The 12,414-nt window shown below is 35.6% G+C and overlaps 1 protein-coding gene across 1 annotated transcript in view; it reads right to left on the bottom strand.

Moving 5' to 3' along the window:
• The window catches only part of LOC129228613 (phospholipase D2-like), a 73,885-nt gene that overhangs the window by 35,146 nt on the left and 26,325 nt on the right, over positions 1-12,414 (bottom strand). The window contains exons 2-6 of the mRNA XM_054863294.1: positions 11,518-11,663; positions 10,767-10,919; positions 8,287-8,436; positions 6,249-6,414; positions 1,512-1,622 (exon numbers count right to left, since the gene is read on the bottom strand). Coding sequence (XP_054719269.1) covers positions 1,512-1,622; positions 6,249-6,414; positions 8,287-8,436; positions 10,767-10,919; positions 11,518-11,663 — 726 coding nt within the window. The remainder of the gene's footprint in view (positions 1-1,511; positions 1,623-6,248; positions 6,415-8,286; positions 8,437-10,766; positions 10,920-11,517; positions 11,664-12,414) is intronic.

Below are 12,414 nucleotides of genomic sequence, written 5' to 3'. Positions count from 1 at the left end.
GCGCGTTACTCGCTCATCGGCTATTATATATATATGAGGATTACCTTCACGTCTACTGTGAAAGAGAAAGAAAATGTCGCTCACTTCACAGCAATTATTGGAGAGACTTTTCTGTTTGAAAGTTTTTTTAGCTGTGTTTTCATTTACATAATTTCTCTAAACAATGTTTTTATCTGCATTTCAGTTTGGCAACACTCTTTAGGTTTTGTACGTGCTGCATTCTTCTAGATTCAGTTTAACAGATTATTCCATGTTTTTGATATGTCGTGTTTCTTAGTTACGTTATATGTTTAATATGTTTGCCAGTTTTACTTTTAGTCAAAATAAAATTCTTATTCATGAGAATATTGCTGAACTCTGCTGAGTAATTTAACAGAAACAACCCCATTGGTAAGTTCGTTAAGACGAGTATATTCTGAACTGGAGGAGAAAAGGAAAAAAATTGAAGAGCTGTTTCATTCATTTCAGTGATACTTTGTTAAATCTAGAGGCTAACGCAGGTCTAAAAAAGTCAAATTGGCATCCCTGCAAACTAATAGATGCGTCTGTTTCCGTCTGTAAACTGGATGTTCACCTTTCCATCTCATCAATGGTCTGACCTTAGAGCGGAATCTACTCTCATTCAGACCTGGGTCAGTTTCTTCTCAATGGGTCAAACAATACCAATTCGCAGAGGATTACCATTAAGCAATAGGATTATCAAAATAGAATTAATCGCGACAAAAATTTGATGCCCGTGTTAAATTCCCATTTATGGAAAAACCCCAACTAAACAATCAAAATTTGACATTAATAACAGAAATTATTGTGGTCGAAAGATTTATACTTTTAATACATTTAGAATCAGAGGCGGCGATTACGACTAAAACGTGAGGGGGCCAAAAAAAAAAAGCCATAGGATTTTTAGCGGCAGCAGCAAAAAAAAAGGAAAAAAAAGAAAGAAAGAAAGAAAGAAAAAAAAAAGTACAAAATTTTGCTAATGATGGTTTTGAGAGCATATGATTGATGTAAATCTAACAGCTTAACTCACGTTTTCCTTAAGATTTTGATGAATTATGTACACAATAACTTTCCCCGAAGAAATACTTTGACATGAATCAGACTTGCATTATTTACCCCCAAAGTATTTTGAGATGTCACAAACACTTGGGAATAATTTCATTGAACAAGTGTGGCTTATTTAAGTAAAACAATTGATTTACTAATATCTAAACAATGAGTACATGAACTAAAAGTTACTGCTTTGCTTGTGCTCAATAATGTTTTGTAAACAGATATATAAAGTTAAACAAATAATTATGATTTGAAAATTTAGTCACTTCTGCTTTTTTTCCTAATTCCTAATTCTTTTTTCTAAATTGGAAAATAAAATAAAAAATAAACCATAAAAGGGGAGTGCTGCCCCCTCCAATGGCCGCCGCTGTTTCGAATTGATAAATGTTTAGATAACTACATCATTTCAAGAATAGTGTTCTGTATTCCACATTATTAATATGCAATGGAGGACATACCTTGATATTCTTGTGCATATTTTTCAGTTTCTTCTCTGTATGAGAACTATTGATTCCCAACGCAACCTCCAACTCTTTAAATAGAAGCACGTAAATCTTTACTCCTTCACGCTAAAAAAATTCCAAGTAAAGATTCAATTAATTTCAACCTTCTTTTTCACGTTCATATTCTTACCAGAAAACCACACTATAGTGTCTAAAAGAAAAATAAATTAATGAATTAGCAGCATTTGAAAGAGCATAGTAAAGCATTTCTGGGCGCATGAATTATTCATCCTCGTGCCCCCATTATCGAAATATAACAAGGCCTTAAAGTATGTCGAAATGAAATAAAAAGTCGCCAAATTTGGCGAGTTTCGGTTTTAGGGTGTGGCGTTTTCTCCTCTCATGTAACAGACAACAAGAGAATGCAGTCTTTAAGAGGCGTTTAATATATCTAATATTCACAGAAATTTTTACAACAATTTACACAAGATAATTTTGAACTTCGGGAGCTCATCCTTTACGGCTCTCCCCATCTCTTCGCTCAGTAATCTCTCTCCTCTTCCTGACCTACTTAATTTACTTTATATAAGGGGATCGTTTGGCGGGAGAATGCAGCTCTGTTTACATCAGACAGGCGATGTTGACAAAATGCGTAAAGATAATCTCCCTTTTGCTGTCCAGGGTTTTAAACTGTGATGACAGGGTGGTTGAAAAATGTTCACTATAGTGTCAAAAACAGTATCTCGCACCAAATAGAGAATTTTTATAAGCACAACAAATGTCTAGCTCCGGATAGAATTCAGCTATTAAGAAAACCACATTGCTGGCTTTTCGCAGAAAAGAGGAGGCTAAGGCTCGTATTTACGTGTGGTAAGGCTCGTATTTACGTCCATTCTGGTGATAGATTCAAAACACATGCGTAATATGTTTTTTTCATTACGAGTGTGGTCAGTGGGAAAGAATTTCTTGTTGGGGCTCCACACATGGTATCGAAACAAATAACAAAAAGAGGACTCACATGGGGCCGTGGTAGCCTGATCGGTAAGGCATTGGACTCGGGGCCGGAGGGTCTCGGGTTCGATCCTCACTGGTCGAAGACCCACCGTCGTCATTAATGGTGACTGGGCTACGTTAAATATGCTCGTGGTCACAATGTCCTCCAAGTGAAACGATACCTCTGGGGGTGCCAGACTAGGAAGTTATTCGGCTCCTGGCCTGGTTCTAAATTGTCTCTCGAACTGTCCATAGATGGCACCGCCATCTATTGTGTTGTCTTTGTACTGTCCTGGAAAAACAAAATCCTGGAAACATTGTGGATTAATAGAGGTATAAGCTTCCCTAGTGGAATAGCAAAAACCTCAATCTGTGTGTGTGAAAGAAAAGAAAAAGAAAGGACTCACATTCGTACAAGGGGAAGTTTCTTTTGCGTCAACCTATGTTCTTAGTGCTAAGCAAGTGCCGATTCTACTCTGGTTTGAAATTTTGCAAAGAGGGCTGACATCATGAGTTCAAATCCTGTTGTAAAATTCTGTGGTCATAGTATGAGCCATATTTTGTTTGACTGCGAGAATGTTTACTCTCACTCTAACTGATACTGAAGTGGCATTCTGAAAATACATTTTTAGCATTGCGATGAAAAAGGTATGGAAAAATTAGAACATTTTAGACCAATTAAGAAGTACCAATTATTTCTTCATTCAATTGTGTTAGGGTAAGAAACACGTATCCGATGTTGGCTTTTATGAAAACTTGAGTTTCTTCACTCTGCAGTGTACAATGAAATCTGTGTAAGTTGACCACTTGAGGTGCACTACTTTAGTGGTCAACTTAAAGAGGTGGTCAACTTAGGGTCAGACGGGGCAATTATGGGTCAAAATACCATAACATCTTAATATTTTCTTAAGTATAAAAGATAAAATGATTTAATTTGGCATGGAGTAAGCTTACACAATTTAGAAATTATTCAAATAAACCCTTTACCTCAAATTATATTATTATTTATTTTATTTAAATTAAATGAGTGACCAGGAATTACCCCGGATCGGGGCAATTATGGGTCACACTTGGGGAAAATATGGGTTACCCTCTTTGTTTAAAGTAATCCATGTCAAAAGTAACTAACTATTCTAAATTATCATTTCTTAGCCCACTAAAAGACTTTTTAATGACAAAAAGTTTTATGTTTAAGAAATAACACATTATAATCGAAATAATTCGATGTTACTCTTACTAGTCGACTACAATTGGCTATTGCTCTTCGCTCTAAGCCCACAATTCGATGAAGAAATTTCTTTAATAGTTGTATGCTACCTTTCTCATTCATGTTTCTATCAACTGCAAGGGTTTTTCTTTTCAATTTCAATTAACTAGACTGAAAAAAAAAATGCACTTATTTCAAATTACTTCTAGAGATGTCTCTCTTGAACAAACTAAAATTTCCGACACCTTGTTCCAGAAAATTCATTTCTGCTTTTTTTTTTTTTTGGGGTCCAAAATTGAAGTTACTTTCCCATTGTTTGTTCCCATTGTTGCTTATCATCATACACAACAAAGTATATCTGATTTTCAAGAACAGAATGAATTCGGTTACAGCACCATCTTTTAACATTTTTAAAACAGGATTGATTTTGCAATTGTGTTATTGCAAATTCTTCCCGCTTTTTGTAATTGTCATAAACAATTCCAAAATAAGCTCATTTTGCATTTAAACGCTGTCTATATCAGCTTGTTGAGGTGCTTTTATTTTTTTGCTAGCAGGGTATTTTTCAATGACTACATTTGTGAATTCGATTTCTCTTGCAGTTACAAGATAGACAAGCGAGTTTGATTTGTTATAACTATCAAATTTGTCTCCTTATTTGGTACTTAAGTGATTTGCATTAATTTGTTGTTTATTTTGCATCTTGATGTGTGCCATAATTGCATGCTGACATAAATTATTTTCAAAGCTGAAATTGATTTGCTAGCCAAAAGAGCATGATACTTAAGCAGCAATTGAAGATGATAAACTATCTAATGTTGCACTTGGAGCATTAAAATTTCTTTTTAAGAGAGAGTTTGGCATAGAAAAGGATAAGTTGAAGTTAATACTTATATCATTCACGTAGAAATAAATAAGAAACACATCAAAAATATCAGAAAATATACTGACCCAGAATTACCCCGGGGGCCCAGAATTACCCCACTAAACTGGGGTATAAATCAGCATACTTTTATGTTAACTTTTTTTAAAAAAAGAAGAAAAAGTGTATGTAGGTATGAAAAGCTTCTAGACCATTTGCTATTACAAAACAGCACCAACAAAATTAATTCTTCAACACTGTTTCACCAACACGAATCTTGGAAAAAAAATCATGATTTTCCAAGGCAATCTTTTTTGAAGATGTTTTTAAAGAAGTGTGAAAACTATTTTTTCTCTCTTATATATATATATATATATATATTTACTTCACTGTTGCATTGTTTTTTACCTTGGTATAGGAAAATTGAATGTATAAGGATGACTTAGCATAATTTAATCTTTTTGCAAAAACATTTTTTAACAGTAAAAAGTTGGTGACCATTATTTACCCCGGAAAGAGAGTAACCCAAAATTCCCCCGTGTGACCCTATAGAGGTTGAACCATATGATATAGATCTAATTCTGTGCCTGAAAATAACAGTCAACTTAGACAGGTGGTCAACTTTAGTTACAAGGGTGGTCAACTTTACAGGTTTTACCGTATTACAGATAGGTTGGGAATGAGTAGATTACTTATGCTTACTTTTGGGTATTCCCTAACACGTGAATAGCTTAACACACTGTCACACTCTTTAATATGGTTCATGATATCAATCGCTCTGAGTTCACCTTAACGACTTTCTCGACGAAAAAAAATGTGGGGAAGGGGAGGGGGGTATGCTATTTAGTTTCGTTAGTTGAAAAATTAACGGTTTTTGTACAAAAGTGTAATGACAATAGAGTGCTGCATTTTAAAGGCATGATGTATCAACAAATTACATGGTATTTTTAATTGGATAGTCGTTTAGAGAATGATAGTATCGTGATATCTATAGAAGAATTTCTTCATCTGCTCCTGATATACAAATTGTACAAAAACGCATTTTTTTACCAAATAATAGTGTTATTCAACTTGAAATACAGTTATTCGAGAAACAAAAATTTTAAAATTTCTTAACCGAATTCCATTTAAAAATCATTTTTGAACCACGATTATTGTCTGACCACGGATGGTATAGAAAGGCAAACATCCGGTTTACAGGCGGAAATGGACACATCTATTAGTTTTAGGGATGTTCGCTTTTGCAGATGTACGTTACAAGGGCGCCCATACAGGAGGGCAAGGAGGGGCTCCGCCCCCCCTTAAAAATTAGAACTTCCTTGCTTTTAGTACTTTTTTCTTTACAAAAATGTAAAAATATTTCTTCTCCAGCCATTAATGAATAAGTTATTAAAAATGTCAAATTTTAATGACTCTAATCTGTCCTGAAATTGATTTTCATGGGGAAAATATTATGCTAAACTATGGTTAAAATACCTGAGCCCCCCCTTACAATTTTGCATATGGGCGCCCATGGTATGTTAGCCTTTAAATGAAGCAGAGACGCATTCAAATGAACGGAACACGCGCATCAATTTGTTACCCCCCCCCCCTCATTCAGGTAGACTCGTCTTAGCTGGACGTTTGCCAATTCTATACAATCCGTGGTTGAACAGTACGGTACTATTTGGAAAAGATTGTTTTTCCTTACTGCTTTTCTTTTAAGAATATAGACCAGTTGCCAGTAATGTCCATGAACGGTTGGTCTTTTGAGATAGACTTCTGGTGTTAACCACCAATCAGCAATAAATATCTCCTCACGTGCATTTTCCAAGGCTTCGGCTACTGCTTCAAAGTACGTAGCCCCATCAACAATCCTGAAAATGAATATGGAATTTTTCTTACCTTACAATGGTTCAGTTCAACCCCGTTTTCGGACACGCGGTTGAAAGAGAAACTACATTTCTCAAATCATGGCCCCACTAGATGGCGCTGACGCTTAATGGGCCTTGACAATGATTTTTCCGTGTTAAACCGATGTAACTATGATCCGCTCATGCATTCACCAATCAATGTCAACGTTTCAAAGTTTGCTTATTTTTGATTGGACGTCACCCATTTTGACCGCAAAAGGCGCTGAGCGAAACCTCTGCATCCACCAATCAAAGGCAACGTAATGGAAACGGGGGTTCCCTGTAGCGCGCTCTTTGTTCCTATGAGTTTCAGGGATTGTCACGACCTGTAAGCGTAAGCGAAATTTACTGGGGCCATATTCAAATGCTTAGCAAACTTGGGAGAAAAAAAAATCGAGGTATAGAGTGGCTTTGTGGCAGAAGCTTCGCTTCGCGTGCCGAAGATCGTGGGTTCGATTCCTATCTGTGTCCTTGGTGCTATTTCGTTCTCTTTGTGTTGTAAATTTTCCCTGTGTTTGTTCGGAGGCAAAAGGCGCTTTGTTCGCGGTCCTCTGTGTGTATGAAGCTGATTAGCTTCCGGTAAGGCTTTATATATACGAGTCGACAACGCATCAGCTTAAGATCAGTCATTTTGAATCGGAGCGAGTGTTTAGGTGGTTGTTTTTTCGGGCAAGTTATCGCGTTTGGTGATTTTTCACAGCGAGCAATTATTAGCAGCACGTGAATTGTTTATTACATAAAATATTATTTTTAGCTAATTTGGCAAAACCTGAAACTTTGCCCTGGTAACAGTAGCTCCGCAAAAGTGGAAAAACCCGATCCAAAATGGCTAAACTTAAGCTGATGCATCGACCTGCATGTATATATAGCGACTTTAGTGTCTGGTATTTCAAAAAAAAAAAAAATGTATCGGATTTTCAGAAGTTTTGTTTATAAGTTCAACCCTCCTCTGTATACACACGCATACCAGTGCTGTCAGCCTAATGATTAATCAAGGTAAGAATAGGCTCAACCTATTCTTACCAATTTCAGTATAATCCTAGCTTTAGTTCGCCAGTGTTTGAGCTACAAAACTTCGACATTTCAGTCGGACATGATGTTTTATACCTATAAGGTGTTTTTTGGTTCTTAAAAATGTGAAAGATGTTTTAGTAGCAAGAGATCTGTCATTCTCGGTCTCTAGTTACCCGATAGATGGAGGAAAAGCTGAAAAAAAAAGCAAGTTTAAACTACACGGAAAGAATACTTGATTTTAATATCACCACCTATTGAGAAACTTGATTACTAGAGTGGTAGATCGCCTGGTACACTAATAAAAAATGGGCTTACCGATAAATGTCAACCAGTCGTTAAGTCCCAATAAATAATCGAATACCAATATTTGGCTTAGGTATCCTCATATATATAATAGCGGATAATCGAGTAAAGCTGACGTCATCAACAATGAAATTCGTGCCACGGTATGATAATTTGCTAATATGTTTTGGTAATTTTTGACATGCAGGGAAACGCTTTATTTTGACAAAGCGGAACTGGATCCAGTAACTTAACTGTTTTACTGGCAAGACTGTCATTTCAGGGGAATAAAGAAAGGAAAAAGTGGTCAACAATAAACGCTATCTATTGGAGTTTAGGACTAATCCATTGGAGTAAGGGTTTAAATTTCAGCTATCAAAATGTGTTCAAACTAAATTTCAGCTACCAAAATGTGTTTAAACAGGCAAGTGCTTCGTTCAAATGTTGGAGCAGTTTTCGCTCGTCATACCTTTGACGGCCGATTTTCTAGTTGAGAATAAAAACTAATGGAATAAAATTATAATAATTTTGAACGTTTACCATTTGCACTCTGTTCCTGGCCTTGGAGGAGCAAACGATTCATAACGATTAGGAAGGACGAAATCCCTAATTCCTCGGTCCAGATAGTAACTGAATTCTATCATCCAATCATCTTGCTGAAAACTAGTTTCGCATTTCAAATACAATTTCCTGGAAGAAATGATCATACATATAAGAATTGATTAGTTTTCTTCAAATCGTTCAATATATGGATATATATTTTAATATTTTGTGGAATAGCACTATTTTGGAGCACGTAGTTGTGGTACAAATAATGTGTGTGTAGATATTATAACAATAAAGAATTATTCTAAAATTTAAATGAAATCTCACCTTAAAATGCATCTCAGAATTTGTTTTCTCCGAATTCTGAAATATGAGGGCCTACGAAATGGTTTACAAAACCGGTAGGCGAATCTGATGATATCATAAATTATTTATACTACAAGGTTGAGTCATTTTAAAATTATTTTATGTAAGCTTTATTAAATACATGTTGATTTTTTTTAATTTTAATGCTTTTACTTTTTCATGTTTTTCGTTATTATGAAAATTGATTTATAAATACAGTCGAACTTGCTTATAACGTTCCCTGATTTAACGAGAACCCGGATTTAGCGACGAAATCAGAAAGATTTGGTTGGTACAATGTTAAGTCTATGGGAGCATAACTCGCTTTTAACGAGCAAACCTCGCTTAAAGCGAGCAATATTTTTTATTCTTAAAATTTCTGTTGACTTTCAGCTCAGCTTATCCTATTTTAAAAAACATTCTTTGGGGTACTGAAGTCAACTGAAAAAGTTATTGATAAGTCATAAACCCTGATAACAAGGATATTGTAACTCAAGGATAGTGATTTCTGATTTGTGTGCTGTATCAGTTGATGATCTTTTCGTACAGCATCATTCTTGAACGTTGTTTCTGTGGAAGAGCATAGCATATGACACGGAAAACATATGTACAGGGTTTTAAATGAAATAAATTGTTTATGTACTAATATTTTTTTTTATCCACCCCCCCCCCACTTTTTTTTTGAAAAACTACTTTATGTTAAATAAATACACTTAAAAGGATTTGAAGAAGCATCTGAGGATATTGTAACTCAAATTCAAGCTAATTGTGACGAAAAAAAAGGTAGAAAGCGACGAAGATAACGACAAATGGGAAGAACTTCAAGGGGAAGAAACCTCACTTTACACTATAACTTTCAATCTGTAGAAATCATTTTCAAAAGAAGGGGTTTAAATGACCATGGCTTTCGGACGATGAACACTACTCAAACACAATAAGACAGTTCAAAGCAAATTAACCAACTTTTTTGGTACTGTGCAGAAATTAGCACCTAATTTTTAGGAGCTTTGGACAAACCCGTTTTTTACGAGCACTCGGTTATATCGAGCAAATATCGTGATCCTTTCGCACTCGTTAGTCGTTATAATCGAGCTCGACTAGTTAAAAAAAAAACGAGCTGATGTGTGCATCACATGACTTCCTTTTACTCCAATTTAATGTCATTTCCCCATTATTTGCAATTTTAATGGGATTAAATTGTTTACTTTCTAAATATCACCAACAGTGGCCAAATTGAAACCAAATTTAAAATTAAAAAAAAATATATTGCCAAGTGTCCGACAAATTATAACACCACTTGAGTTTACATCGAAATTAACAAGGATTTCCCCCCGAAAAGGGGGGGAAGACCCCCTTAGGAACATCCGATTGCAACCAAAAGGGAAGTGCACAACTAGGCCCCACTAGAAGTCTACGTATCAAATTTCAACTTTCTAGGACATACCGTTTTTGAGTTATGCGAGATACATACACACATACGCACATACATACGTACATACAGACGTCACGAGAAAATTCGTTGTAATCAACTCGGGGTTCGTCAAAAAGGATATTTCGGGTGTCTGTAGGCTCCTAGGCATGTATCCAAATGTGGTTGGGTCGAAAAAAAACCTCAACATTCATTCGGGGGTGAGAAAAATGGAAATTAAGGCCGATTTTTGAGTGAAAATTTTTTCGCGAATACAATACTTCCTTTTTTGTGAAAGGAAGTAAAAACATGTTCAAAAATATTTTAACTTCATCATTTTCATTTGAAGTTTTATTTATTAAAAAAGTAATAAAATTAATGTTTTCACATGTTATTACCTTGAAGTAAATATATATCATTGCAATTTCTTATGGTAAAAAATAAATAAACACGTTTTCTTTTTGCGTTATTTCTTTATAGTGCAAAAAATTGATAAAACTATGCAGTCATTAGGGAGTTGCACTGTTAGGTACATTAACTTATACGATCTTTTTTATTACTGCCTCATTTAAATGAGGCCTCCAGAATGAAAAAAAAAATCAGTTTCAAATTCCCACCCAAAACATGAATATGCGAGATTAATGTAGCAATTTTAAAAAAAATTTAACCATTCTTGTGAAATAAATAAATTGCTTATAGAATAAACTGAAATTATAATTACTCGTTAAGATTTTGAATAAAGATAGCATTTTCATGTCCTGCTTTTCTTTTTCCAGATCCTGTTTTAAACGCTCGATCAAGCAGCATTACACGAACAATAACACCTTTCCTCGGATGGATCAGACCAATAAAATTTTCTTTCAGAAACAACCACCTAAAACGAAATACATTGTTATTCTAACAGTAAGAGTTGTAGCCTCCTGTAACAGCATACCTCATAAATGAAGGTCAAAGAATCTTATCCCACAGCAGAGATTCTAAGTTTTAGTAGTGCATTCGTTGCAGTGGTATAAACGAAATTATTTTGCTGTGTATGGGCAGGGACACCTCAAACTTTAATTTTTGGGAGGAGCAAAATTGGATGGCTTCAAAATTTTCCCGGATTGTACAATACTGGAACGTACAGACACCTACACCACTAATGAGAACAGACGGTATCAGTGTGGCTATCTATACCGTTTTAATTATCTAGTTACTTAATAGATGGCGGGACTTTAGCTATTCAAAAAGAGCAATTGCTTCCAGTGGCGCTATATATTGAGTAACTAGATAACTAGAGCTGCAGATCGCTTACTACACTATTACCGAAGAGATATTAGGCGTCGTTAAGAAACATTCAACATTGCAATATTATCGACAAAACTACCAAATTGTTAGGCAAAACTTTCCGACCCCCTAACCTCCCCCACCAAAAAAAAAAAAAACCCTGCTTCGAAAGAAAGCTGGTCAACTTGATGAAATAAAGCTCTTACCTCTTCTTTCTGAACGGGCATGCTTTAATGCATAAACATTTCAAGATAGGGCTTTGGAAATCCCTTCTTCCAAATACGAAACCTTCTTTACCTTTAGGCCCCAAGTCCTCGATGAAAGAGAACGGTCCTATTTCAAAGAATTCCGCCTGCAAAATATCAAGGGGAAACTGAAAATTCAAGTTGGTGAAATGTTACTTCACTGTAACACAGGGGTGCACAGCTAGGGGGGGGGGGAGGAGAGTCATGGCGCAGACTATGCCATTGAAATTTTTAGGGGGGCGGTGTTTTGAGGGGGTTTTTTTTGAGAGAGAGAGAGCTCTTACTTTTTTGCAGGGGGGGGGGGTTCCTTGAGATATTTAGGTTGTGCGCCTTTGCTCTTAGAAGGAGTGGGGACCCCTACTGTAACAGGGTTTATGATAGCGTTAATGGCCGATGATTGCATGAATTTTACCAACATCAAAACATGTCGACAATAAAGATTTGACTATTTTTAATTATTAATTCTTTGAGGCTCTGTGAAAACATTGTGAGCCAATGGCAGCTGTTGATACTAAGCAATTTCCCTTTCATTTACATGGTAATAAGATTTCAAACAGTAAGTTTGCTGCATTTTCTAGAAGAACTGCTTTTCTGAAGAACTTCTAGGAGGAGTAGTTAATTAAAGTAGCATAGCCAAAAAAATGTTGTCGGGGTGGGGGAGGGGGATATGATTAGTATTAGTCCTTCTCTATTGGCAACAAAGGAAAATTTCTGAGTTGCTGGGAGGGGGGATGTACTCCTCTTGGCTACGCCACTGATTTAAGATGGCTTGGAACTTGGAAAACGTCGGCTTTCCTTGCACCATTTCTTCGTTTTTAGTATGTTTGACTCTAAAATAAACTATAAAAGGCTTATTTT

Source organism: Uloborus diversus, chromosome 8 (assembly GCF_026930045.1).
Source record: "Uloborus diversus isolate 005 chromosome 8, Udiv.v.3.1, whole genome shotgun sequence".
NCBI classification, from domain to species: Eukaryota; Metazoa; Arthropoda; class Arachnida; order Araneae; family Uloboridae; genus Uloborus; species Uloborus diversus.
This window is presented reverse-complemented; position numbering and strand designations above follow the sequence as displayed.